The following is a 25,698-nucleotide window of genomic DNA, read 5'->3' as shown; positions in this document are numbered from 1 at the left end:
AGCATATTCTCTGAGGGCTAGATCTGCTTCACTAGAGAGACAGGAAACCCCACCTTGCCTCAGCTGTGCTGCTCCCACACAAACCCTCTTTCTGCCTGCCCAGCAGGCCCAACCTCCTCTAATTTGCAAGTCCTAGAGCTCCTGGCTCAGGATCCTCAAAAACACTGGGTTTCTCAGTACAGACTCAATCCCAGTCAGGACACAGTGAACATGAGCACCCCTGTGCAGTTCCTCAGCTTCCTGATGCTCTGGCTCTCAGGTGAGGGTTCACTGGGCTTAGTGTTCCCTGAGCTTCAGAAAATGGAGTAATGGTGATGAATGGTGATGATGAGTGTTTTCTTTTCTCTCTCAGGTGCCATGAGTGATATCCAGCTGACCCAGTCTCCATCCATGTCTGCAACTCTGGGACAGAAAGTCTCCTTATCCTGCAAGGCCAGTCAGTACATTGGCAGCTCTTTGCACTGGTATCAGCAGAAACCAGGGGAAGCTCCTAGGCTCCTGATCAATTATGCATCAAACTTGCAACCTGATGTCCCTTCCAGATTCAGTGGCAGTAGATCTGGCACAGATTTCACTTTCACCATCAGCAGCTGGAGTCAGAGGATGCTGCCACCTATTACTGTCAACAGAGACATAGTTATCTCCCACAGTGATACAGGCCAGAACAAAACCCCCCAGAGAAGATATTGATGAGGCTTTGTAGCCCCAGATGCTCCTGGTACTTCCCCTGCTGAGAGAGTATCATTTGCACCTACCATGTGATATGTTAGAAACTTTTTTATTCTCCTTTCATCCCATGTGCAGTGAAATAACTGACTAGATCTGCTGGTTTAATTTTTAGAGATTATTTTTCTTTAAGAATGTAGGAGACAGGTTTATTCAGAGTTCATGTTGAAAGACTATATATATATTTTCTAGGAACCATTGTTTTTAATTCTATTTAAAAATTATTAATGAGGGACCTGAGTGATAGCACAGGGTGGTATCAGAGAACACCCTTCATATGGCCTAAAACCAAAATAATAATAATAAATAATGATAAAATTTTCCCTCACCAAAGTGAAAATGAAGTGAAGGAAGACCCCTACAGAGCATCTCTAAAGCACATCCTGCTCCTGCCAAAGAATGTTTGAGTAGATCAGAGGGATAATGTTGCAGGGGTCAACATTCAGAGCTTAGGTAGGGGTACAGATCTGCTTCTTTGATGAGGGCATTTGGTCCTAAACTCGACTGAAAAAATCCTAATTCAGTGACAAGAACTATGGGATATTTGTTTCTTGGTTTGTTTGTTCTGGGACACATGCTGTACTACTCAGGACTTACCTCTAGATTTGTGCTCAGGGATCACTGAAAGTGGGCTCAGGAGTCCATATGGGATGCCAGAGATTGAACTTAGGTTTTCGTGTACAAGGAAATCACCCTACTCACTTGACTATCACTCAAGCCCAGGAACTTGATTATGAAATTAAGTTTATACTGGTTACATACAATGAAGGTCTTGGGGAAAATCAGGGATGTGAGAACTCATATAAAATATTGAGATTACAACCTTCTGTGCTAAATTCAATGCCACAGTATTTGGCCTCATCAGGAAACACCCTGAATTCCAGTGATGGTGCTTCCTCCCGTAATGTTCTCAGAGTGACTGTTGATATGTAAAAATTATTATTATTTTATCACTAGTTCCTTTTTGTGGGATGGGGTTTTGGACCACACCCATCTATGTTCAAGGGGTTTCTCCTGACTCTGTACTCAGAGGACCAGAGGACCATATGGAATGCTGGGGATCAAACCTGGATCCATCGCTGGTCGGTCATATGCAAGGCAAACACCCTACCACTGTGCTATCACTCTGGCACAATGAAAAAATATTACATTAGTCTCAAGTAAAATGTTTCAGTTACACAAAATATAGTTATATATTTGTGCAAAGTAACAGCACAATTGTCCAACAGCTATATGTGGGGCCAGATATGCAGATGCATAGCTCTAACATCAGAGAAATAATCTAGGATCAGGATACAAATTTGTTGGAATATATATCTAAAGTACTAGATTTGATTCCTGGCAGATTAAAAAGTGCTCTTGGAGAATAATAGTTGAAACATGACATTTGGTTTTTAAGCAGCCATGTGTGAATACTAACCTCACAGTCATGGTACATAAGGCTGATGGACTTAGAGGTCCTGGGGAGGGGGTTGATAGCTGAGCAATGTCTGTGCTGGGTCAAGTCAGAGCCCAGGAACTTTATGACCCAGAGTATCTCGAAGTGCAGGCTTGAAATTGCCTGGCACTGCAGCACCACAATAGCTTTCTTTGCCTCCATGGTCCCTTACACTGATGCTCAGCCAAGAGTGATGAATGTTGTTCAGAGTAACCACCACTCTGAGAGCCCACAAGAATTAATAGAACGTTTGTAAATATATTTTTATTTTAAGTATATAGGAAAAATAAGATATTACAGTGAATAGGAAACCTACTAAACCTTAAGTGTACAGATGAGAAATTACTGCTATCAAGAGAGTCCTTGGAGTGTTTGTGTTGGTGTCATATGACAGACTGGGAAAGATAAAGCAAGAAGGTGTCCCGACACTCAAGGACCCTAGAGAACACAGCTCTATGGACCCACACTGGTTCCCTTCCTGTGCTCCTTGAAACAAGCATGTTCACTGGGGCAAACCCGTCTTCTTTCCCAGGGGACCTAAACCATTGCTTTCCTCTCAGCTGTTGCTGAGCTCTACCATACAAACACTCCACCCACCTGCCAGGCCCAGGAGGCCCACCCCCTCTCATTTGCAAAGTCTCACAGCTCCCTGCCCAGGGAATCCTCAAGAACTCTGGTCTCCCTGTGCGATGCTCAGTTCCAGTCAGATACACAGTGGACATGAGGGGTCCTTGTGCAGCTCCTCAGCTTCCTGATGCCCTGGCTTCCTGGTAAGAAGGGAAACTAGGGTTCACATGGCTTATTGCTCCCTGGGCTTCAGGGGAAGGAACTGAAGGCTGAATGGAGATGATGAGTTATATTTTCTTTTAGGTGCCAGAGGAGAAATCCAGCTAACCCAGTCTCCATCCGATGTCTTCATCTCTGGGTAGGAAAGTTGCATCGCCTGTCAGGCCAGTCAGGACATTAGCAATTATTTGCACTGGTATCAGCAGAAACCATAGGAAGCTCCCAGGCTCCTGATCTATCGAGCCTCCAATTTACACACAGGGGTCTCTTCTCGGTTCAGTGGCAGTGGTTCTGGCACAGATTTCACACTCACCATCAGCAGCCTGGAATCTGAAGATGCTGCCACTTACCACTGTCAACAGGAACATAGTTCCCCTCCCACAGTGATACAGGCCAGAACAGAAACCTCAGATATGAGCTGTGTGAAGCTGAGCAGCTCCAGCTCCTCTTTTGGTTACTCCACCTGCTGAAATTATCCCTTGAAGTCAGATTTTGATGTTGTAGGTGCTTTCAAGGGGAAATGACAATTTTAGGCTCTATCTCCTCCCTCCTATCCCATCTGCACTGAAATTATTATAAATTTGCTAATAAATATTTAGATATTATTTGTCTTAAGAATGTGTGTGACAGTTTTACTCAGAATTCATATTGGAGGAATAATTACTCTACATATACTCTACATAAAGTAGGAACATTGTATTAATTTTTCTTTTAAAATTAATAATGAAATATATTCCCACACCAAAGTGGGAACAAAGCTACTCACCACTGTTGAGCCTACTAGGCATTTCACAAATCACATCCTGGTCCTGCCAAGGAACCTTTGATTTGACCAGAGGGAGCATCCTGAAGGGGTCAGACATGCAAAGCTAGGGAAAGCGGTACAGAAATAGTTCTTTGATTGGTGGATTTGATCTCAATAAAATTTTTAAAAAGCCAACTTAAATGAAAGAAACAGTGGTTGTTTTATTTTTTGCTTATTTGTTTATTTATTTTGTGGATACACCCAGCTGTACACAGCATTAATCTTGGTGCTTAGTTCAGGGAACACTTCTGAAGGGATCCAGAGTTCATATGAGATGCCAAGCACTCTTCCCTTCTAGACTATTGCTACAGACCAGAAAGTGTTGTATTTTGAATGTGAAATGAGTTTTGTACTGGTTACATAAAAGGGGTTTGGGGAGAAATGCTGGGATCTGAGAAATCACATAAATGAGGGAAATTTCAATCTCGTGTCTAAGCTCAGTTTTATAGTATTTGGCCTCAAGGGGAAATACCCTGGATCATACTGATGGTGCTTCTGCCTGCTTAAAACTCAAACACTCAGAGTGAATGGAGATGTGTGAAAAAACATTATTTTATCAGAAAGTTGTATTGGGGGGGGGGGTTACACCTGGCAGCACTCACGGATCACTCCTGGCTTCAGGCTCAGAAATCGCTCCTGGCAGGCTTAGGGAACTATATGGGATGCTGGGATTTGAACCATCGACATTCTGCATACAAGGCAAACACCTTACCTTCATGCTATCTCTCCGGCCGAGAAAGTTGTATGTTGTTGTTTTTTTTTTTTTACTTTTTTTCCCTTTATTTAAACATCTTGATTACAAGTATGACTGTGATTAGATTTCAGTCATGTAAGGAACCCCCCTTCACCAGTGCAACATTCCCACCACCAATGTCCCACAACAGCAGAATACCTGGGGAGTCTCAAAGATTTACCACAGGCATCATCCACATTGGCACAATATTCATCCCAGCTTGTTGAAGGGAATATAAGTCACAATTGAAGACTGGTGTTCTGGAGACATGACTGAGTATTACAATCTTCATCTCTGTTAATAAGAATAAACCTAATGTAATGACTTAGACTAGATTAATCTAACATTTTAAAATCAAAGGTACTTATTTGATTACCATATATTTAAAAGATCCAATGACCATTTGTGGGCAGATTCACACCATTTGAAATACAACATAGCTTTATCATCGAAAAATCTTCTAGAACTGGGAGCACAGATGAGAGAAACATGTGTTTTGCATGACTGAAGTGCTGAATTCAATTTCTGGCAACAAACAAATAAAAAGATGATACTAGACTTTAATCTTGGAAAGTTTACGGTTGGTTACTCAATCAGTCAAGAGTACAAATGTCACCAGTCATGGTCCACAGGGCTGAGGCTCTGAAGCCTCTCACAGGTGCAGCAGATGTGGTTCTCAGAGCTGGTAAGGAAGATTCTGGAAGGAGACTTGAGGCTGAATTGAAAAATCTGGAAAGGGTCAGGAGATTTCAGCTCTCCATATTTCCCCACTGATCATCTGCCATTTTTCTGCAGGTACACTCCTGATATCTCAAGTATGTCAGAGCACCAAGTGCTTAGCTCTCAGTGACACGCATCTCTATTAAATTCTTGGTCACCTGTTACTGGTGACTTATCAACTACTTAAGCTTTTTATAAGAAATTGTGTTGTCGATGTTGTTCGTTGTTTTTGTTGTCATTATTGTTTTTAAAATATGACTTAGTGATGCATATTACACTTTCCATTTCACAAACTGGTGATACATTTTTGTCAGGACAAGAAAGAGTTATGAGATATTAGAATAATCATTTGGCACAACAACTGGATGCTGAAAGGAGTTAAAGTTATGTGCATGAGATACTCTTAGTAACACTATTGCAAATCTCAGTGCATATTGGAAAAGGGGATAGAGAAAAGGTGAAGAGGAGGAGGAAGAAGAAAGAGGAGGAAGAGGAAGAGAAGAAGAGAAGAAGGAAGAAGAAGAAGAAGAAAGAAAGAAAGAAAGAAAGAAAGAAAGAAAGAAAGAAAGAAAGAAAGAAAAGAAAGAAAGAAAGAAAGAAAGAAAGAAAGAAAGAAAAGAAAGAAAGAAGAAAGAAGAAAGAAAGAAAGAGAAAAGAAAGAAAGAAAGAAAGAAAGAAAGAAAGAAAGAAGAAAGAAGAAAGAAAGAAAGAAAGAAAGAAAGAAAGAAAGAAAAGAAAGAAAGAAAAAGAAGAAAGAAAGAAAGAAAGAAAGAAAGAAAGAAAAAAAAAAGAAAAGAAAGAAAGAAAAGAGAAAGAGAGAAGGAAGGAAGGAAGGAAGGAAGGAAGGAAGGAAAGACGGAAACAAAGAGGATGAGGATGAAAGGAAGAATAAAGAAGAGGAAAAACAATGAGGTGGAGGGAGAAAGAGGAGTAAGAGGAGGAGGGGAAAGAGAAGAAGAAGGAGAAGGAGAGAAGAAGGAGGAGGAGGAGGATGGAGGAGAAGAACAAGGAGAAGGAGATAAAGGGGACCTGGTGGTGCAAAGTCTACACCAATGGAGGCATGGATGTTGAAACAGTATATAACTTAAACTCAAATATTAACAATTTTGGAACTACATATCTTATGGAGATTAATTAAAAATCAGAAATTGAAAAAATGAAGAGAAATAAAGGTCTCTACAGGAACTCTAGGACCAGCATCTAAAATATTTTGAATTGTTGTATCAGAAAATAGCCATTAGATAAAAGAGGACACCATAATTGACAAGGGAGATATTGAATGAGTGTCCTGTTGTCAACATGTACAGGGGTGCTGTGAGTATGACAAGGATGGATAAATCTCTCAATGGCAGTTTTGGGAAAATGATAATGTTTTCTGAAGTTTGTTTAAAAGATCAATACTTCCTGTATGTGATGGACATCAATAGGTTTGCTCCCTGAAGCCCAACAGCCCAATTTATATCTTGACCTAATTTTACTGTGAGGGACAGTTGCTAGGGGGCAATACAATTCTGTGGAAATTTGTGTGTTTCCTTTTTCTCTTAAAATCAAATTTCCTGTAACTTGTCCATTTTCACCCAAATAAGTGGGTTTATTTTCCTTTGGACTTAGAAGTTTTCCTGGAAGAGTTTTTCACCAGCAATATATGGTTTTCCTTGTGGCAGACTTACAACTTTTAGGAAAAAAAAACAATAATATAGACAGAAAATCAATTGGAAGAATTCCCCATTTTTTAATTTTCTGTTTCTGGTTTTTAAGTGTCCTATGCATTCTTTCAACTATTGTCTGTCTTTTGGATTGTGTAGAAGTCCTATTATATGTTTTATCTGCCATTATCCAAAGCTTGAAAAGTTTTGCTGATGTAGGTCCATTATTTGTCTTGATTTTATGATGAATCCACATAACTAAAAAGCATTGTAATCCAAAAGGAGCAGACTGCTTTACCCCTTTTCTGAAGTCACAGGGGCTGACAATATAAAAACTAGAATATATTGGTCAAAAACCACATAAAGATGGATTCATTGGGAAGAAATTAACATTAGTCACATCCATTTGCCATAATTTTATTGATCCTCAGAATTAGAGGATTAGCTCCTGCCACATGAATTTTTCAGTGCATGGGGGTACAAAAAAATAGGTTCTGAGCATCTGTTGTAATATGGTTTGCAGTTGTAGCAAACTGTTAGCAATGGCACAATTGCTTTTTTAGATTAGCACAATTGTTCCACAGGATTCTGAATAATTAATGCGTGCAATGACAATTCCTCTGAAAAGGCCAACTACATAGGCTGAGTCACTCACAATATTACAAGTGCCTGACACATGAGATAGTAGATAACTTAATTTGACAAGTTCTAACTTGATGTCAGAGTCGTAATTGGTAAAGAATATTGTGGTCAGAATGGCCAAAATTTTACCTTTTCCTGATGATGAACCATCAATACTAAAACACAGGTATATCTGGAATAAGAGGGGCTGTGAATGATGGGAAAAAATTATGAAATGTGTCCTGAATGCTTGCTTCAGCAGCATTATAACTAAAATTGGAACAATACAGAGCAGATTAGCATGGCCCGATTAGCATGACCCCTGTGGAAGGACAACATGCAAATTTATAAAATTGTGTCCTGAAAAAAGTTCCAGTTTTTTCCTCTGATAGTGTGAGGAAAATTCTCTTGAGTAGTCCAGCTAAATCTCTTTGCGAAACTTCACTGATTGGTAGTATTGATTCAATTTCTTTTTTAGGTATTGAAAGGACTATGCTATCAGGATCAATAAAATATGAGTTTTGAAACCTCTCTCTTATTTAGCTATTAGTTTCAAGTATGGCATGATTATGAAATCTTTTTGTTATGCATGTATATTCATTCCAGTGGTCCACATAATTGAACAATAGCAGCTGTTGATGATTGTGTGCCAGATAAAAGTAATACCCATACTTCTTCTCTCCTGGGGTATACCAAATAAGATATGGACTTCTGGAGGTAATACATAAAAAGTCCAATACTTTTTTGGCCTCTGGAGTCAGTTTGTCTTGGACTATCTCAGAGCAGAGTTTCCTTCTAAAGTAAAAAACAAATCACTTAATTCTGAGTTAGAAATACCAAGTGAATGATGGGCTTAAATAAATATCTCCTAAGCAGTCTCTTAAAATTGTTTGGGTGATTTAACACCTTTCCCTTAGTAGAAATTTTCTGAGGATGTACCATAGAGCTCTTGTGAACATAAACCCAGATATTCATATGAAGAAAATATCTGAAATTATTAATGTTGCAACTTCTAGATGCAGCTGCTGGAGGATTTTTTATATACCCTTATAAAGAATTTGAGGCTCTCTCATTGGAATATGCTATCAAAATATCATCCATGTAGTCGATAACATAAGCTCAGGAAATCTTCAGTAGAGAACGAAATACGAGCTATATTGTAACTAAATTCAAGCCCAAGGTGAATGGGTCTGAAGCAGATTAGCCAAGCCGAATTAATACAACAAGTCATTCATAGGGAGAAAATCATGGTATAGGTTGGCTTCTCATTTTGTGTTCTCTCTGGGCCTGCTAAACTGAAACCACTCTTTATTGACCAGCTCAAATTCAGTTGGGAGGGTTGAGTGAGAGACAAAATTACCTGTCCAGGAGGACTTTTACAAGTAAAAGAAAGAGGAAGTTGGGGAACACCTTTGTTTTGGGTATAGACAGGGTGTTCCAACAACTCATCCTTTTCTGTTAAATTTTTGAGAGAAACTATATAAGTTTTGTTCTGTTATTCTTCATAAGAAGCATGAAGACCTAGAAAGGAACTAGAAAAGTGGCTGTTAATCTGCATAGGCATGGTTAAAGCTGCAGAAATAAAAAAAAAAAAAGAAAAATCCTTTAACAGCAAGTAAGGGGAGAAAATTTTCTAATTCCTAGGAATAACAGTGCTGGTGAGGGTAGAAGTGGCTGTAAAAATGGCATAAGTTGGGGCCAGGCGAGATATCACAGTGGCAAGGGCTTTTCCTTGCATATACGAACACAGGATGGACCCTGATTTGAATCCCAGCATTCCATATGATCCCAAGTTTGCCCGGAGCAATTTCTGAGGCACAGAGGCCAAAAGTAAACCCTGAGCATTCAGCAGGTATGACCCAAAAACTAAAAAAGAAAAAATATGGTTAAATTGTGCACAACGTCATTCTCAAAACAACCAGCTTTTTTCATATTTCTGCCTTAGGTATATCACAATATTTTTTCATTGACGTCTCAGAGCATAAGATATTAGAACCTTTCTGCAGATATTACTTAATTTTGAAAACAAGTTCCTAAAAACATTCTTACATTAAGCACTATGAATACTAGTCTAGAGCAGTCCAACTTCCCATTTCCTTAGCTTCTCTAAACAAAAATTATAAGAACATGTGTTTAGATATATAGTTTGAAAATAAGTTTGCTAAAACATTCTTATAATGAGCACTGTAAATAAGAGGACTATACTAACCAAGTGTTTTTAGTAGACTTCTGTGAAAAAAGATATTAGAAATTTTTTGCAGACAAAATTAATTTGATAATAATTTACTAAATAGTACATCCAATCAAGCATCACAGCATTTGTTAAGTATTCACTAGGATAGATGAAAAGGCCTTTGGTACCTGGTCCAGAACCTGGGTGGGGAAAATCAGTTATCTCTCTTCTTCTGGCCCCCTCTCCAATGGGGATGTCTTTTAGGATTCTACCTGATCAATGACCTCAGTAAGCCATTGCAGGTTGTGGCAGGCCAAATTCCTGGCACAAAGTACCTTTAGTTGAAAATGGCAATGAGCATCAGCATCTGGTTTGCTGCTCATAGACTTCATCACTCTCCCCCTCACTACCTGCTTCTGTCCCACCTGAGGAGTCCTCTGCCACCATGGGTAGTGAGGCAGTTGAGCGAGGCTGGATATGAACTAGCAGAATCTATATCTATTGGAAGCATAGAAGCTACCTTTCACTGGCACATTACCAGATCTGGAAACATTTGCTATATACCTCTCTCCTTTCATAATATCTAAGTCCTTAGTCTCTCTATCTCCAACAATGCACAGAAAATTTCTGGGGTTATTTCTCTTACTAGCAGTCTAATGAACAAAGATATTTTCTTTGGTCCCTTTCATGTTTATAAATCTATAACCATTCTGGACAATGAACCATTTGACAGTGTCCAGGACTTGGATTACCAGGACCAGTTTGTCCACCTGACTTAGTGCTTGGGCATAGGGTATCTCTGGTTGTGCAGTTTTCATATTCTGCCTTTGAACTGAATAGGCCTCAATGGTGTTTGTTTAATCATGCTTGGTGGGAAAAGGAGCTAACTGTCTGGAATGCTGTAAGAAACCCCATCACAGCTTCCCTTTCTCTTATTGGCCTCAATATTAACTGGCAATTGTTGTTTACATTCTCAAATGCCAGCTGTTTGATAAAATGATCCTGGATTTCCTTTTCCTTCATTGCCTTAGTACTGTGTTGGACAACCTGCTGATGAACTAAGCAAATGGTTTTGTAAACTTCTAGTAAATTTTTGTAAGACGGCCCTTGAATTCAGAGTCCACATCCATTTTCTCCCACATACCTCAAGCTATTTCTCTTATGTAAGTCAGGATTGTCTGAGTAGCAGAGTAGCCTGATTTCATGTTCGTCTTCTCCCAAAAGCATATTTAAGGTTATTCTCATTCCAGAGAGCCTCTTGTCTTGTTTCTCAAGATTATGCTGTTTAGCTTTTGCCTCATCACTGAACCATTGAATCACCATTGTAAGTATTATGATGGGTTTAGGTATGGTTTGGTCATAGTCTGAAAATATATGGTCAGTCATGGAATAAGCTCTTTGAAACCTTCACACTCATCAATTACAAATGGCCAGCAGAGGGGGGCTCAATACTCCTAAAGAAGGTACAGAGAATATGAGCTTTTCAAAACATTGTTATATGAACAAAAATGAATCATTTGTCATTTACATATAACTTTCCTCCAGTATTTGATGTAGCTCTGCCTCTAAGAACCTTAAAAAAGATCTTTATCTTCATCAGTGGAAGGAGCAAAGGAGTCATTTAGCTATATGGCGCCCTTTCACAGTTCCTCTGGGTTCCAGGTGAGACTGTCTTCACAGAAGAAAATAAGTGGGGATTATTTCATATGCTAACTTTCTTTCACTCTGGGAATCTTTTAACCTAATGTATCAAGCTTAAGTTTTATTCTTAAATCTAAGGGAATAAATGTATTATTTACCCTCCCTAACTAGGTTGGTTGAGATGTCTCCATGCAGTCATTAGTTCAGCGCATATGTCATTGTGGTTTCAGCCTCCACTGGGGAGATCCTGCTGCTCCAGTCTCCAGCATTCCTGTCTTTGAGTCCTTGGGACAGAGTCACCATCAGCTGTAGGTTCAATCAGATAATCAAGACAACCTCTACTTTACCAATAGCAATCAAACCAATTTTTGAAGCTCCTTGTAAAATCAGCCTCCCAGTCTGTCTCAGAGATTTCTCTCAGTTCATTGGCAGTGGACCTGGAAAGATTTCACCTTCCAAGTATATGGCCCGACCCTGTAAATGGAGTTACCAGAACATAATCCACCTGGGAGGAGATGGGAGCAGTTGGACCATCCCAGTTGCCAGGCTACTTTTTCCATCCACCAGAGAATGCTTCAGATGCAGCCACTGAGAAGACAGAGGTTTTAGCAGAAAAGATGAGGAACCTATGAACTCTTTTCTCTGCCTCATACTCGGCAGCTTTGATATAATTATGTCTGTGCTAATTTCATAAAGACAGAAATGATTGCAACGGGGTTTATGAACTAATTAAACAAAATGTTTTCCATGCATGGAGGAGTCCAAGTGAGATCTCTGTCACCACAATTTTACTGGGCACCACCAGGAGTGATCCTTAAGCATATAGTCACGAGTTGCCACTGAGCATTTAGCACTCTTGAGAGCATCCCTCCCCAGCCTGTCCCCACAGAAAGCAACAAAAACAAAAAGAAGGCACTTGAGTGAATGTGCACAGCTAGGTTAACACAAAGAATTAATGTCTAAACTATATCAATTCAAATGCCTTGGAAAACAATGAAAAGAAATTGGTTTAGAAGGAGGTGATACCCTGGTATTCCTCCAGAAGTCAGAAACAGACTTCTATGGACACCTGGATTACATGTCCCTGTGGTTGGCCCTGAGATATGTCAGGTAGCACAGACAGGGGATTACTAAATAAGAACAGTAAAAGGCTACAAGACTCTGAAACACCACACAGGAGACTAGTGTCTCCACGTGCCATCTGTAGCTCCAGGCATCTGTGCTTGCTTTGTATATCCGTGAGACATCCTGGGGAATATCCCTCATAGACTAGAATTTACATTCCCGGATCTCTGATTTACATACCCTGAAGCTGACTTTCTTGAGATCATCTTGTGCATATGGCAATAATTGTTTTTGAACCTAACTCTGCTTGTTCAGTAAATCATCTCTTATCTTAAACATAATAATGTAGGGAAAAGAGTGATAGCACATGGGGAAGGCAATTGCCTTGCATGAGGCTGACCTGGGTTCAATCCCTGACATTTCCTATGTTCCTCTATATCATGCCTGCCAGGAGTAATTTTTGTGAGCAGAACCAGAAATAACCCCTAAGTTCTGCTGGGTGTGGCCCCCAAACAAACAAAGGACAACAACAAAAAAGCCCAAAATGTAGTAATGCAACATAGGTTTTTTGTTTGTTTGTTTGTTTGTTTTGTTTTTGTGACTTTTTTTTGTTTTTTGTTTTTGAGCAGTAACACTCAGGGGTTACTCCTGGCTATGCGCTCAGAAGTTGCTCCTGGCTTGGGGAACCATATGGGACACCAGGGGATTGAACCGCGGTCTTTCCGCATCTGTTATATGTGTATGTTACCAAGTCATAGTCGTAGTTAAATAAATCTCTTCTAAATTCCAGCTAACTTTAACTTATTTCTTCTCTAATATTTGAATAGTTTACTAAGGAGAGGAAGTATTTCTTGTGTGGAGTTGGTTGTTTTACAGATTGGCCTGGTGATGGCAGCATATTTCAATTATCTGTTTTGCAGACCTGGGACCAGTATCTGAAATCTTTTCAGTTGCTGTATCCAAAGTAGCCACTAGATGGCAGAGAGACCCAACTGATGAGAGAACCTGGATCCTAGAAGCACTGGTACAGAAACAGAATGAGTGTACTTTATAAATAGGGAAAGGGTCTAGTAGGTTTGATGGAGAAAGTCTGTAAGTAGCTCTCAGTGGTTTAAGATTTGGGAAAAATATGCTCTCAGCAGTGTAAATGAAAATCCAATCCTATCTGTCTGCCAAGACATTATTAGATTTACCTATAAAAATTTATTTATAATGGACAGAGTCTCATTAAGAAGTAGACAGTGACAATAGACCATCACTAAGGGTAAAATGAGGCCAAATACATAAGTGCAGATATCATCCTCTGCTGCATTTTCTTGGTCCCCCATAACCCATATGTACCCATCAGAACCTTAGTTGAACTGGTCTTTGCATCTGCCAGAATGCACTTCAGCCACATATCTAGTGCCCTGGACTCCAAAAAGTCAGAACCTTCAAAGCCTATTATGATTTCAATGTGGTTGACACTGATATATGCATATGCATATGTATATATACTTATGTATATATTTAATTCACAGTTTTCTGGTGCTCTTGAACAGTGACAACTCCCTCTAGACACACTAAAAGAAACTGGGTCTCAGAACTCACAATGCTCCTACTCCAGAATCTCAGTTCTAGTGCCAGCTGAGAAGTGGATGTCGGTGGGTCAAGGGAAGGCGCCCGTGATCTAGAATGAGATGACACCTTTCAGTACATGTGCAGCTGTCACACTCTCACTTGATCAGCAGCACAATTTCTCTAGCGAGACTTAGAGGACAAATTAACACAAGCCTATATTTGAGATTAGTCTCTACATTCTTTTTTCCAAATTAGCATTGTGAGTTCTGATACCCCTTTCTCTTAGAGTATCTAAAGGGAGTTGTCATAACTATGCAATAGCGGCCGAATACTGTGAACTAAATATATATACATATATATTGCAATGTCAAACACCTTGACATCAAAACAAGCTTTGAAGAGAATCAGTAAGTATTGGAGCCTATTGCCCTGATGATGTGACAAGTTTTCTAATTAGTCAAATATAGTAAAAAGAGTAACAAAATTTTTAAAATTAAATTAACAAAATCTGCTTATCAATGTAAGGTAATACTTGAAGTATCCAAATGGTCATATGTGGGACTAGTTACACTCAAGCAAAATGTTCTCATCATTGAAAATATTCTAGAAGCCACTGGAAAATATGTTCATCATGTCTCAGGTTGTGGGTTTGATTTGTGACACTCTTGTAAAATGAATTTGATTATTCAAACACAAAAAATAGTCTCTGCTGGGTGAACAAGGAGGCCTTTATTATACCAGTTGATCAGACTAGTTGGTCTATTGAGGCAAGTACCTGAGATTTTAAACAAAGCTCAGGGGCTCAAGAGCCTGTTTTCATAGGGCATTACTGCAAAACTATCACTGTTTTGCTTCAGCCCAAACTGATACTTCTGTATGAGCACAATCTTCATCCCACACTAACTCCAACATTCATATGGGCAATCTAAACCCCATACAGGTGTCTTCTACTATTTATGAATGTAATCACTTTTAAGGTTGTTATCATGTCCTTTCCTGAAATCTCATCAACCCATTCTCCTGAGACACCTTGTCCTTCATCTGTTCTCTGAGAGGTTTAATCTCTTCAAAATAGCAAGAGATGACTGACTGAGGAATGCACAAGTTAATGCACACAGTTTATTCCATGAGGAACTGGTCTCCATGGGCTGTCTCCGTATCCCATGTGTACATATTGGATATGTCAGGTCAGGGAAGAGAAGGAAATCATAAAGAGAGTTCAAGAAGACCAAGGATCTTTTCAGTCAGTGTAATGACAGAGCTGAAAAGGGAACAAGCCTCTGTAGATGTGGAGGAATCTAACATTAGGGATGAGGCAGAAGAAGAGGAAGAGAATCTCAGAGTGAAGGAGAATACAGGCTTCAAGGAGACATCGATGGAAATGTCACATACTCTATTTTCTCTCTAATTTATGAATCATTATGTATACTTTTTATGATGCTTTCCCCTCAATACAGTGCTGTTGTTTTTTTATTTGGTTTTGATTGGGGGTTACTGTGCCATACCCAGTGAGGCTAACGAGCTATTTCTAGTTCTGAATAAAGACTTTTAGAAGTGCTCAGAGTACCATATATGTACAGATATCGAACCAGGTAGCCATTGGGCAAATGCCTCTTTGCACTGTTCTATTGTCTGTCCAGACCTCTGTCTGGTGTAAATGGCAATTTTTCACCTGACACATTTCAGGGATCAGTTAGATAGTTAATAGTTCATCATTGTCTGTGCACGGACAAGTCAGAGTCCAGGAATGTTATGGCCCAGAACGCCTCTAGATAGGGGTTTGACTGTCCATGGCACTGCAGCACCACAATTGCTTTGCCTCCATGGGCTCCTGCACTGAGGATAACCCAGATGGATGAGTGTTGTTCAGAGTGACAATCAGGTCTGAGAGCCTACAAAAATCAATAAAATTTTGGAAGACAACATTTTGACTTAAAAATGTAGATAAATATAACATTGGGATATCACATTCATATATGATATTATATCATATTCATATATAAAACCTAATTTTCCTTAAAAATGCAGAGCTGAGAAATCATAGCTCTCTGTAGACTATTAACATAGTGTCTTAATGTGTCTTTCTCTGGGCAGAGGAAACAGGAAGCAGTGTCCTGACTCACTGAGCCACCAGAAGCCAAATTCCCTTGAGTACCTACACTGGTGCACACTTGTGTCCCCTGGGATGAGCATGTTCTCTGGGGGCAAACTTCTGTTTCCCCAGAAAAACCTGAACTCCCAACATCCCTCAGCTGTGCTGTTCCCCAGCAAACCCTCTACCCTCTGTCTGTCCAGTAGGCCCAGCCCCCTCTCATTTGCAAGTCTCACAGCTTCCTGTGCAGGACACTCAAGAACAGTGGTTCTCACTGTGCAGGCTCAGTCCCAGTCAGGACACACAGAGGACATGAGGGCACCAGTGCAGCTCCTCAGCTTTCTGATGCTCTGGCTTCCAGGTGAGAAGGGAAACCAGGACTCACTGAGCTTAGTGCTCCCTGGGCTTCAGAGAAGGAACTGAAGTGTGATGAATGATGCTAATGAATGTTTCTATTTACTCTCTCAGGTGCCAGGGGTGACATCCAGATGACCCAGTCTCCTCCATCCATGTCTGCATCTCTGGGAGAGAAAGTCGCCATCACCTGCAAGGCCAGTCAGGACATTGGAAAGTACTTAGCCTGGTATCAGCAGAAACCAGGGGAAGCTCCCAGACTTCTGATCTATTATACATCAAGCTTGCAATCTGGGGTCCCTTCCCGATTTAGTGGCAGTCGATCTAACAGAGATTACACTCTCACCATCAGCAGCCTGGAGTCTGAAGATGCAGCCACTTATTACTGTCAACAGTATGCTAATATCCCTCCCACAGTGATACAGGCCATGACATAAACCCCAGGGATGAGCTGTGTGAAGCTGGGCAGCCACAGCTGCTCCTCCTGGTGCCTCCACCTGCTGAGAGACTGTCACATGCAGCTTCACTGTAATGTAGTAGGATTATGAAGAAATAACATTTTAGCCTCTATTTTCAAAGATGAGAATTCTTGGTAAGGAGCTTTCAATGAGAAGAGAGAGAGAGAAGGAGAGCAAGAGCGATAAAGAGAGAGAAGTGAATTAAAGTGAAGTGAAGTGAGATATATCCCTATTTCTGTATAAGGAACCCCAGCTTTGAGCCAATGGCTAAGGGAGGACACTGGGCTCAAAAAGCCTGTACCCACAATTGCCATTAGTTGCTTAGGGGATAGTGATAAAGGTTGCAGCATATACTGATATTGTTATATCAATATATTAATTGATATATTAACATTCATAAAGGATCAGGCCTCTCTTGTTTGAGACATCATTTACTAGCATGCTAAGGACATCTCTTTGAGTTCTTCTAAAGACCACCAAGATTTCTATAAATCACAAGTGTTTCCTACTTACCAAGTAAATATGGTGAATCCTAGTTATTTCAGGCCTTCCTAATCAGTATAGGAATGCTATAGGAGATAAGAATGTGAAAATGAAGACTCAAAGCACCCATCCCTGAGCCATGTACACTTTGTTTTAAATATAATCTTTTTTTTCTTTTTTTTTTCATTTATTTAAACACCTTGATTACATACATGATTGTGTTTGGGTTTCAGTCATGTAAAGAACACCACCCATCACCAGTGCAACATTCCCATCACCAATGTCCCAAGTCTCCCTCCTCCCAACCCGACCCCCGCCTGTATTCTAGACAGGCTCTCCATTTTCGTCATACATTCTCATTATTAGGACACTTCAAAATGTAGTTATTTCTCTAACTAAACTCATCACTCTTTGTGGTGAGCTTCCTGAGGTGAGCTGGAACTTCCAGCTCTTTTCTCTTTTGTGTCTGAAAATTATTATTACAAGGGTGTCTTTCATTTTCCTTAAAACCCATAGATGAGTGAGACCATTCTGCGTTTTTCTCTCTCTCTCTGACTTATTTCACTCAGCATAATAGATTCCGTGTACATCCATGTATAGGAAAATTTCATGACTTCATCTCTCCTAACAGCTGCATAATATTCCATTGTGTATATGTACCACAGTTTCTTTAGCCATTTGTCTTTTGAAGGGCATCTTGGTTGTTTCCAGAGTCTTGCTATGGTAAATAGTGCTGCAATGAATATAGGTGTAAGGAAGGGTTTTTTGTATTGTATTTTTGTGTTCCTAGGGTATATTCCTAGGAGTGGTATAGCTGGATCGTATGGGAGCTCCATTTCCAGTTTTTGGAGGAATCTCCATATCGCTTTCCATAAAGGTTGAACAAGACAGCATTCCCATCAGCAGTGGATAAGAGTTCCTTTCTCTCCACGCCCCCGCCAACACTGCTTGTTCTCATTCTTATCCACTCTTATCCAGTCTTATCCACTACTGGTGTAAATATAATCTTTTTATAAAAAAAAAAAGCCAACTTAGGCATGTAATAAACAGCCACACAAAAGACCTCCTGGAAAGGAGGAACTGGGCATTCAAGCCACAAAGCAGATTCAATAAATTTAGGAGACTTTAGGAAATTAGGGTATTTTTAAAACCTAGACCAAAAATAAATGATGTCTCTGGTAAAGGTCAATAAGTATTGTAATCATTTTATTAATGAGGGTGTCAATGTATTCTATAGAATGTTTTAATGTTCATCTATACTTCACAGAAGCCACATGTTTTCCTGCTATGTAAACTATTCATCACCCCTTCTTCCTTGCTAACTCAGAATGACTTGCTAAAGTAAATGTATAAAAACCCAGCTCTTTGAGTGAATAAATAGGCTAGATCCAAACTTCTCTCCTGGTGTGTGGTCTAGTCACAATTTGCCTACTCCAGTGACCACTCTCCTAGAAGAGCCCACTGATGATTCTGTGTCTAGCTGCTCCTGCCCAGCCCCTAGATGCCCGTGACATCTGGCACCCAACATGCATGGCGGAAGTGAAGTAAAATGCCTGCAGGAGAGACAGGTGAGGGAGGCTGCATGGGAGAGAGTAGGGCATCAGGGAGGGTGAGAGAGAAATTGTTGACTTTGGTGGAATGAAACATGCACTAGTGAAGGTTGCTATATATTGTCTGACTGTAACTCAATTGTGAACAACTTTATCTATGGGAAAAATTATAGTATGAACAACCTTGAATCCATGGTGTTTAAATTAAAAAAAATTTTAAAGGAGAAAAATTTCTTCCTTCCTTCCTTTCTTCCTTCTTTGCTTCCTTACTTCCTCCCATCCTTTCTTTCCTCTTTTCTTAATTCTATATTTACTTTATTATTTTTTTTCTTCCTTCATGTTTGTTTTATGGTCAGACCCTGTGTTGCTTAGGGGCTACTCTTGCCTTGAAACTTAGAGGTAGCTTTGGGCAGTTCTTAGTGAAGCATATGGAGGCAGAGATACAACTCAACCCTCTTCTGTATGCAAGGAAACAAAACCATTATATTGCCTGAGGAATATAATATGTTTAATATGATTTCATCATTTATAGATACATTTAAATTCAATTTACTTTTTTAAAGACATGTGTTGTGTATGTAAACATTTTATGGGATTCTTTTGTTACTGACCCTACCCTGATTGGTGATTGTGCCCTACCCTAGGGTGAGACCTGGCATTCTGCCCCCACTTTAGCGTGGTATCTGATTCTGCTCCCACCATTGGGTGGTACCTGATTCTGGGGGATAAAAACAAGCATCTGTGGAAGGCAAGGGGCTTTTTAGCTGGAACGGATGCTGAGGCTTTGGACTTCAGTCTTGTCTACCGAATAAAGCTAATATTTCCACAAGCCTGATTGTCTGCGAGCTGTATACCCACCGTTTCTCCTCAGAACCACTGGCTGAACAGGGTGGCAGATGTGACTCAGGTCATAGCAAAACCAATCCTAGCAGTATGCACATTTTCATGTACCTTAGAGCCCTATGCATGGGCTCTCACACCTCTAGATCATAAGCTGGTGTCCAATTAAGAAAAGTGAATGTGGGGCTGATGGGAGGTACCTGTGGTCTGGGCATATTTCAAGGATAGAAAGACCATAATAGGCACAGTCACACTATTGTGACAAGTACAATTGCATTGTCACAGAAAGGAATCTAGGAATAATCTTTTTAGCCTGGGCAGAATGCATGTTTTTCAGAACTGAGACCCAGAGTATTATTTCTCTAACCAAAATAACCCAAAATAGTGCTATTGGCCTCTAGCTCCTGAAATGTTATACTTGGATTTCATACTCATGAATACAAAACTCACAAATAAGTTTTACTCTCAATCATGAGTAATTCAGTTTGTGGTCCTTATGGCTGATACTCTCTGAGTAATCCTCACTGAACCAGCATCTATGGTTCCAAATGACTTTGAATTAGACATGAAGCTGAGCTGACAACTCTACGTTTGGACCCAAGTTCCCTGTGCTTCCCAACATTCCCTCTCTGCTCACCTGTCATTGTACGTGCAAGTTCCTTCATGTGCATGAGATTCTTTCTGGATTTACACCTGTGGCTTCTCAAGTTGATCTTAGCACCTACTGTGTATGTTAGTGAACCAGTGATAATAGTAGCCTTTGGTTAGATAAATCTATTCTAACTTCCAGATATCTCTAACTTACTTCTTCTCTGACAGTTATCTATTTTACTAAGGAGAGGAAACATTCGTTGTGTGGGTGTCAGTTATTATACAGACAGGTCTGGTGATGTCTGTTTCGCAACCTGGGAAAAGTCTTTTTCAGAATCACTGGGAACAGCCCCTAAAACCCTTCTCATTGCTGAATCATAAAGTAGCCAGTAGATGGCAGAGAGACCCCATAACCAACAAGAAAAAAGCCTGGATCCTAGAAATTCTGAGAGGAATTTGTCAATAGAGACAGGGGCCCTGCAGAGGTTATGGGAAAAATCTGAAGTAGTTATGATAGGCCATATTTTTTTGGGGGGTCACACCCAGCTGCACCCAGGAGTTACTTCTGGATCTGCACTTACAAGTTACTTCTGGCAGGCTCAGGGACCATATGGGATGACAGAGATTAAAACCAAGTCAGCTCCATGTAAGGCATACTGTGTTTATATATGTCAGTTGAGAGAATCTTTCTTTGTGCAGAGGGATCAAGAAGCATGGTCCTGACTCTCAGGGACCCCAGAGGACACCATTCATCAGCAGTCACACTGGTGCCTGCCATGTGTGGATGAGCATATTCTCTGAGGGCTAGATGTGCTTCACTAGAGAGACAGGAAACCCCACCTTGCCTCAGCTGTGCTGCTCCCACACAAACCCTCTTTCTGCCTGCCCAGCAGGCCCAACCTCCTCTAATTTGCAAGTCCTAGAGCTCCTGGCTCAGGATCCTCAAAAACACTGGGTTTCTCAGTACAGACTCAGTCCCAGGCAGGACACAGTGAACATGAGCGCCCCTGTGCAGCTCCTCAGCTTCCTGATGCTCTGGCTCTCAGGTGAGGGTTCACTGGGCTTAGTGTTCCCTGAGCTTCAGAAAATGGAAGTAATGGTGATGAATGGTGATGATGAGTGTTTCTCTTTTCTCTCTCAGGTGCCATGAGTGATATCCAGCTGACCCAGTCTCCATCCATGTCTGCAACTCTGGGACAGAAAGTCTCCTTATCCTGCAAGGCCAATCAGTACATTAGCAACAATTTGCACTGGTATCAGCAGAAACCAGGGGAAGCTCCTAGGCTCCTGATCAATTATGCATCAAACTTGCAACCTGGTGTCCCTTCCAGATTCAGTGGCAGTGGATCTGGCACAGATTTCACTTTCACCATCAGCAGCCTGGAGTCAGAGGATGCTGCCACTTATTTCTGTCAACAGGGTTATAGTTATCCTCCCACAGTGATACAGGCCAGAACAAAAACCCCCAGAGGACATTTATGAGGCTTTGTAGCCCCAGATGCTCCTGGTACTTCCCCCTGCTGAGAGAGTATCATTTGACCTACAACGTGATATGTTAGAAACTTTTTTATTCTCCCTCTCATCCCATGTGCAGTGAAATGACTGACTAGATCTGCTGGTTAAATTTTTAGAGATTATTTTTCTTTAGGAATGTGGTTGACAGGTTTATTCAGAGTTCATGTTGAAGGACTATACTATACATTTTCTAGGAACCATTGTTTTAATTCTATTTAAAAATTAATAATGAGGGACCTGAGTGATAGCACAGGGTGGTATCAGTGAGCACCCTTCATATGGCCTAAAACCAAAATAATAATAATAAATAATAATAAAATATTTTTCCTCACGAAAGTGAAGGTGAAGTGAAGGAAGACCCCTCCAGAGGCATCTCACAAAGCACATCCTGGTCCTGCCCAAAAATGTTTGAGTAGATTAGAGGGATAATGTTGCAGGTGTCCAACATTCAGAGCTTAGGTAGTGGTACAGATCTGCTTCTTTGATGAGGGAATTTGGTCCTAAACTCGACTGAAAACAAAATCTTAATTCAGTGACAAGGACTATGGGATATTTGCTTCTTGGTTTGTTTGTTCTGGGACACATGCTGTACTACTCAGGACTTACTTCTAGATTTGTGCTAAGGGATCACTGAAAGTGGGCTCAGGAGTCCCCATCAGGGATGCCAGAGATTGAACTTAGATTTTCTTTTATAAGGCAATCACCCTACTCACTTGACTATCACTCAAGCCCAGGACCTTGACTATGTAATTAAGTTTATACTGGTAACATACAACGAAGGTCTTGGGCAAAATCAGGGATGTGAGAACTCATCTAAAATATTGAGATTACAACCTTCTGTGCTAAATTCAATGCCACAGTATTTGGCCTCATCAGGAAACACCCTGAATTCCAATGATGGTGCTTCCTCCCTGCACAAGACTTAAAGTTCTCAGAGTGACTGTAGATATGTGAAAATTATTATTATTTTATCACTAGATTCCTTTTTGTAGGATGGGGTTTTGGACCACACCCATCTGTGTTCAAGGGGTTTCTCCTGACTCTGTACTCAGAGGACCAGGGGACCATATGGAATGCTGGGGATCAAACCTGGGTACATCGCTGGTCGGTCATATGCAAGGCAAACACCCTACTACTGTGCTATCACTCTGGCACAATGAAAAAATATTACATTAGTCTCAAGTAAAATTTTTAAGTTACACAAAATATAGGTATATATTTGTGCAAAGTAACAGTACAAGTATCCAACAGCTATATGTGGGGCCAGATATGCTGATGCATAGCTCTAACATCACAGAAATAATTGTTGAAACATCACGTTTGGTTTCTAAGCAGCCATGTGTGAATACTAACCTCACAATCATGGTGCATAAGGGTGATGGCCTTAGAGGACTCAATGTGGCAGCACTTTCAGACTCAGGGTGGTCTGGATGATTCTGAAGGTGTAGTGAATCTGGGCTGATGACTCTACATCAGGACTCAGGACCTTTCTGCTTAGGACACACACACACACACACACACACACACACACACACACAGATACATTGCTCACCTATCACTTCACTGCGGGATTCTCCTCCTGTCTGGAATCTCTCTCTGGAGTGACATACTTTTATCTCATACGGTTCATAGCTACAACTACGTAAGTCTGGGTGGTACGTAACTTTTCTGCATTCCTGGTCACCTGTGAGTCATTTAGGCTCCAATAGTGGAACAGTTATGAAGCAGGGAAATCTTTTTTTTTTTTTTTTTTTTTTTACTTCTTCAATACTGACCTTGGTGAAAGATAATACAGAGTCTCTTTCCCAGACTGGTGAAAAGCTTCTGAAAGCATCACTTAGACACAGAATAGTCTCACTCATCTATGGATTTAAGAAAAATGAAAGACATTACTGTAACAATGCCCACAGACAATAGAGATGAGGGTCGGAAGACCGGCTCATGACTTGAAGCTCACCACAAAGAGTGGTGAGTGTAGTTGGAGAAATAACTACACTGACAACTATCATAGCAATGCTAATGAATGAGAGAACTAGAATGCCTGTCTCAAATACAAGTGAGGGAGTAATGGAGATCATTGGTGATGGAAATGTTGCATGGGTGAAGGGGGGTGCTCTTTAAATAACTGAAACCCAACTGCAATCATGTCTGTAATCAAGGTGCTTAAATAAAGATATAAAATACAAAACACTAACTCCAACATTCCACACGGTCACTCCTACACCCCATAGAGGTGTCCATTACTGTCTATGGTACCAACACTTGTGGGGGTGTTCTCATGCCCTTTCCTGTGGTCTCACCACCCATTTCCTTGATACAATGTGCCCTTTATTTGCTCTATAAGAGCTCTAATCTCTTCCAAATGCAAGAGATGAGTGGATGAGGGAAACACAAATAAATATACACAGTCTATTCCATGAGAAATTGGACTGTCACCTCACCCTAAGTGGACACATTTCCATATGGCACTTGAGGCAACAAAGAATGAAAGAATGAAGAGAGTTAAAGAAAGTAAAGGTTGTTTCCAGTCACTGAAATAACAGAGATGGAAAATCTCTGCAGATATGGAGGGAACCTGAACTTATGGTTTAGGGGGAAGTAGAGGGAGAGAATCTCATAGTAAAGGAGGAAGCAAGCTTCAAGAAGACACAATGTTGTTGGGGCCTGAGCAATAGCAGTGGTGGGGCATTTGCCTTGCATATGACAGACCCATGGCTGACCTAGGTTCAATCCCTGGCATCCCATATGATCCCCCAGCCTGCCAGGAGCAATTTCTGAGTGCAGAGCCAGGAGTAACTCCTGAGCTCTGCCAGGTATGGCCCAACCTCACCCCAACGCCAAAATGGACATACAGTGGGAATGTTACATACATCTTCACTCTAATATATGAATTATTGCACAATTTTATGATCTTTTCCTAAGTACAATTCTGTTGAGAATTTTTTTGTTTATTGGACACATCCAGCAGTACTTAGAGTTACTACTCCTGGCTCTGCACTCAGGGAAGACTCTAGTAGTGCTCAGAGAACCAAATAGAATGCTGGGATCAAACCGAAGTCAGCCTTGTGCAAAGCAAGAGCACTCCCCCACTGTACTATCACAATGTCCCAACTCTGTCTTGTTTAAATGCAATTCCTCACCTACCACATATAGGGTCCTGGGGAGGGGGTTGATAGCTGAGCAATGTCTGTGCTGGGTCAAGTCAGAGCCCAGGAACTTAATGGCCCAGAGTATCTCTAAGTACAGGCTTGAAATTTCCTGGCACTGCAGCACCACAATAGCTTTGCCTCCATGGTCCCTTATACTGATGCTCAGCCAAGAGTGATGAATGTTGTTCAGAGTAACCACCACTCTGAGAGCCCACAAGAATTAATAGAACGTTTGTAAATATATTTTTTTTATTTTAAGTACATAAGAAAAATAAGATATTACAGTGAATAGGAAACCTACTAAAACTTAAGTGTACAGATGAGAAATTACTGGTATCAAGAGAGTCCTAGGAGTGCTTGTGTTGGTGTCATATGACAGACTGGGAAAGATAAAGCAAGAAGCTCTCCTGACACTCAAGGACCCTAGAGAACACAGCTCTATGGACCCACACTGGTTCCCTCCTGTGCTCCTTGAAACAAGCATGTTCAGGAGGGGGAGGGGGAATTCTTCTTCCCCAGGGGACCTAAACCATTGCTTTCCCTCAACTATGCTACTCCCATACAAACACTCCACCCACCTGCCAGCCCAGGAGGCCCGCCCCCTCTCATTTGTAAGTCTCACAGCTCCCTGCCCAGGATCCTCAAGAACTCTGGGTCTCCCTGTGCATGCTCAGTCCCAGTCAGGATACACAGTGGACATGAGGGTCCTTGTGCAGCTCCTCAGCTTCCTGATGCCCTGGCTTCCTGGTCAG

General features: G+C 40.8%; 2 pseudogenes and 2 gene segments (V, D, J or C); all 4 read left to right on the top strand.

Moving 5' to 3' along the window:
- Positions 1-210: 210 nt before the first annotated feature.
- LOC126024208 (immunoglobulin kappa variable 1D-33-like) lies at positions 211-653 on the top strand (annotated as a pseudogene).
- A 7,068-nt stretch (positions 654-7,721) lies between these two features.
- LOC126025320 (uncharacterized) lies at positions 7,722-7,857 on the top strand (annotated as a pseudogene).
- Positions 7,858-16,312: 8,455 nt separating this feature from the next.
- Positions 16,313-16,797, top strand: LOC126024207 (immunoglobulin kappa variable 1-8-like). The segment is given in 2 exon segments: positions 16,313-16,367; positions 16,475-16,797. Coding segments are annotated over 2 exon segments (372 nt in total).
- Positions 16,798-21,279: 4,482 nt separating this feature from the next.
- Positions 21,280-21,764, top strand: LOC126024206 (immunoglobulin kappa variable 1-39-like). The segment is given in 2 exon segments: positions 21,280-21,328; positions 21,424-21,764. Coding segments are annotated over 2 exon segments (390 nt in total).
- Positions 21,765-25,698: the final 3,934 nt, after the last annotated feature.

The sequence above is a fragment of the Suncus etruscus genome, chromosome 12 (genome assembly GCF_024139225.1).
Source record: "Suncus etruscus isolate mSunEtr1 chromosome 12, mSunEtr1.pri.cur, whole genome shotgun sequence".
In the NCBI taxonomy this organism is placed as follows: Eukaryota; Metazoa; Chordata; class Mammalia; order Eulipotyphla; family Soricidae; genus Suncus; species Suncus etruscus.
This window is presented reverse-complemented; position numbering and strand designations above follow the sequence as displayed.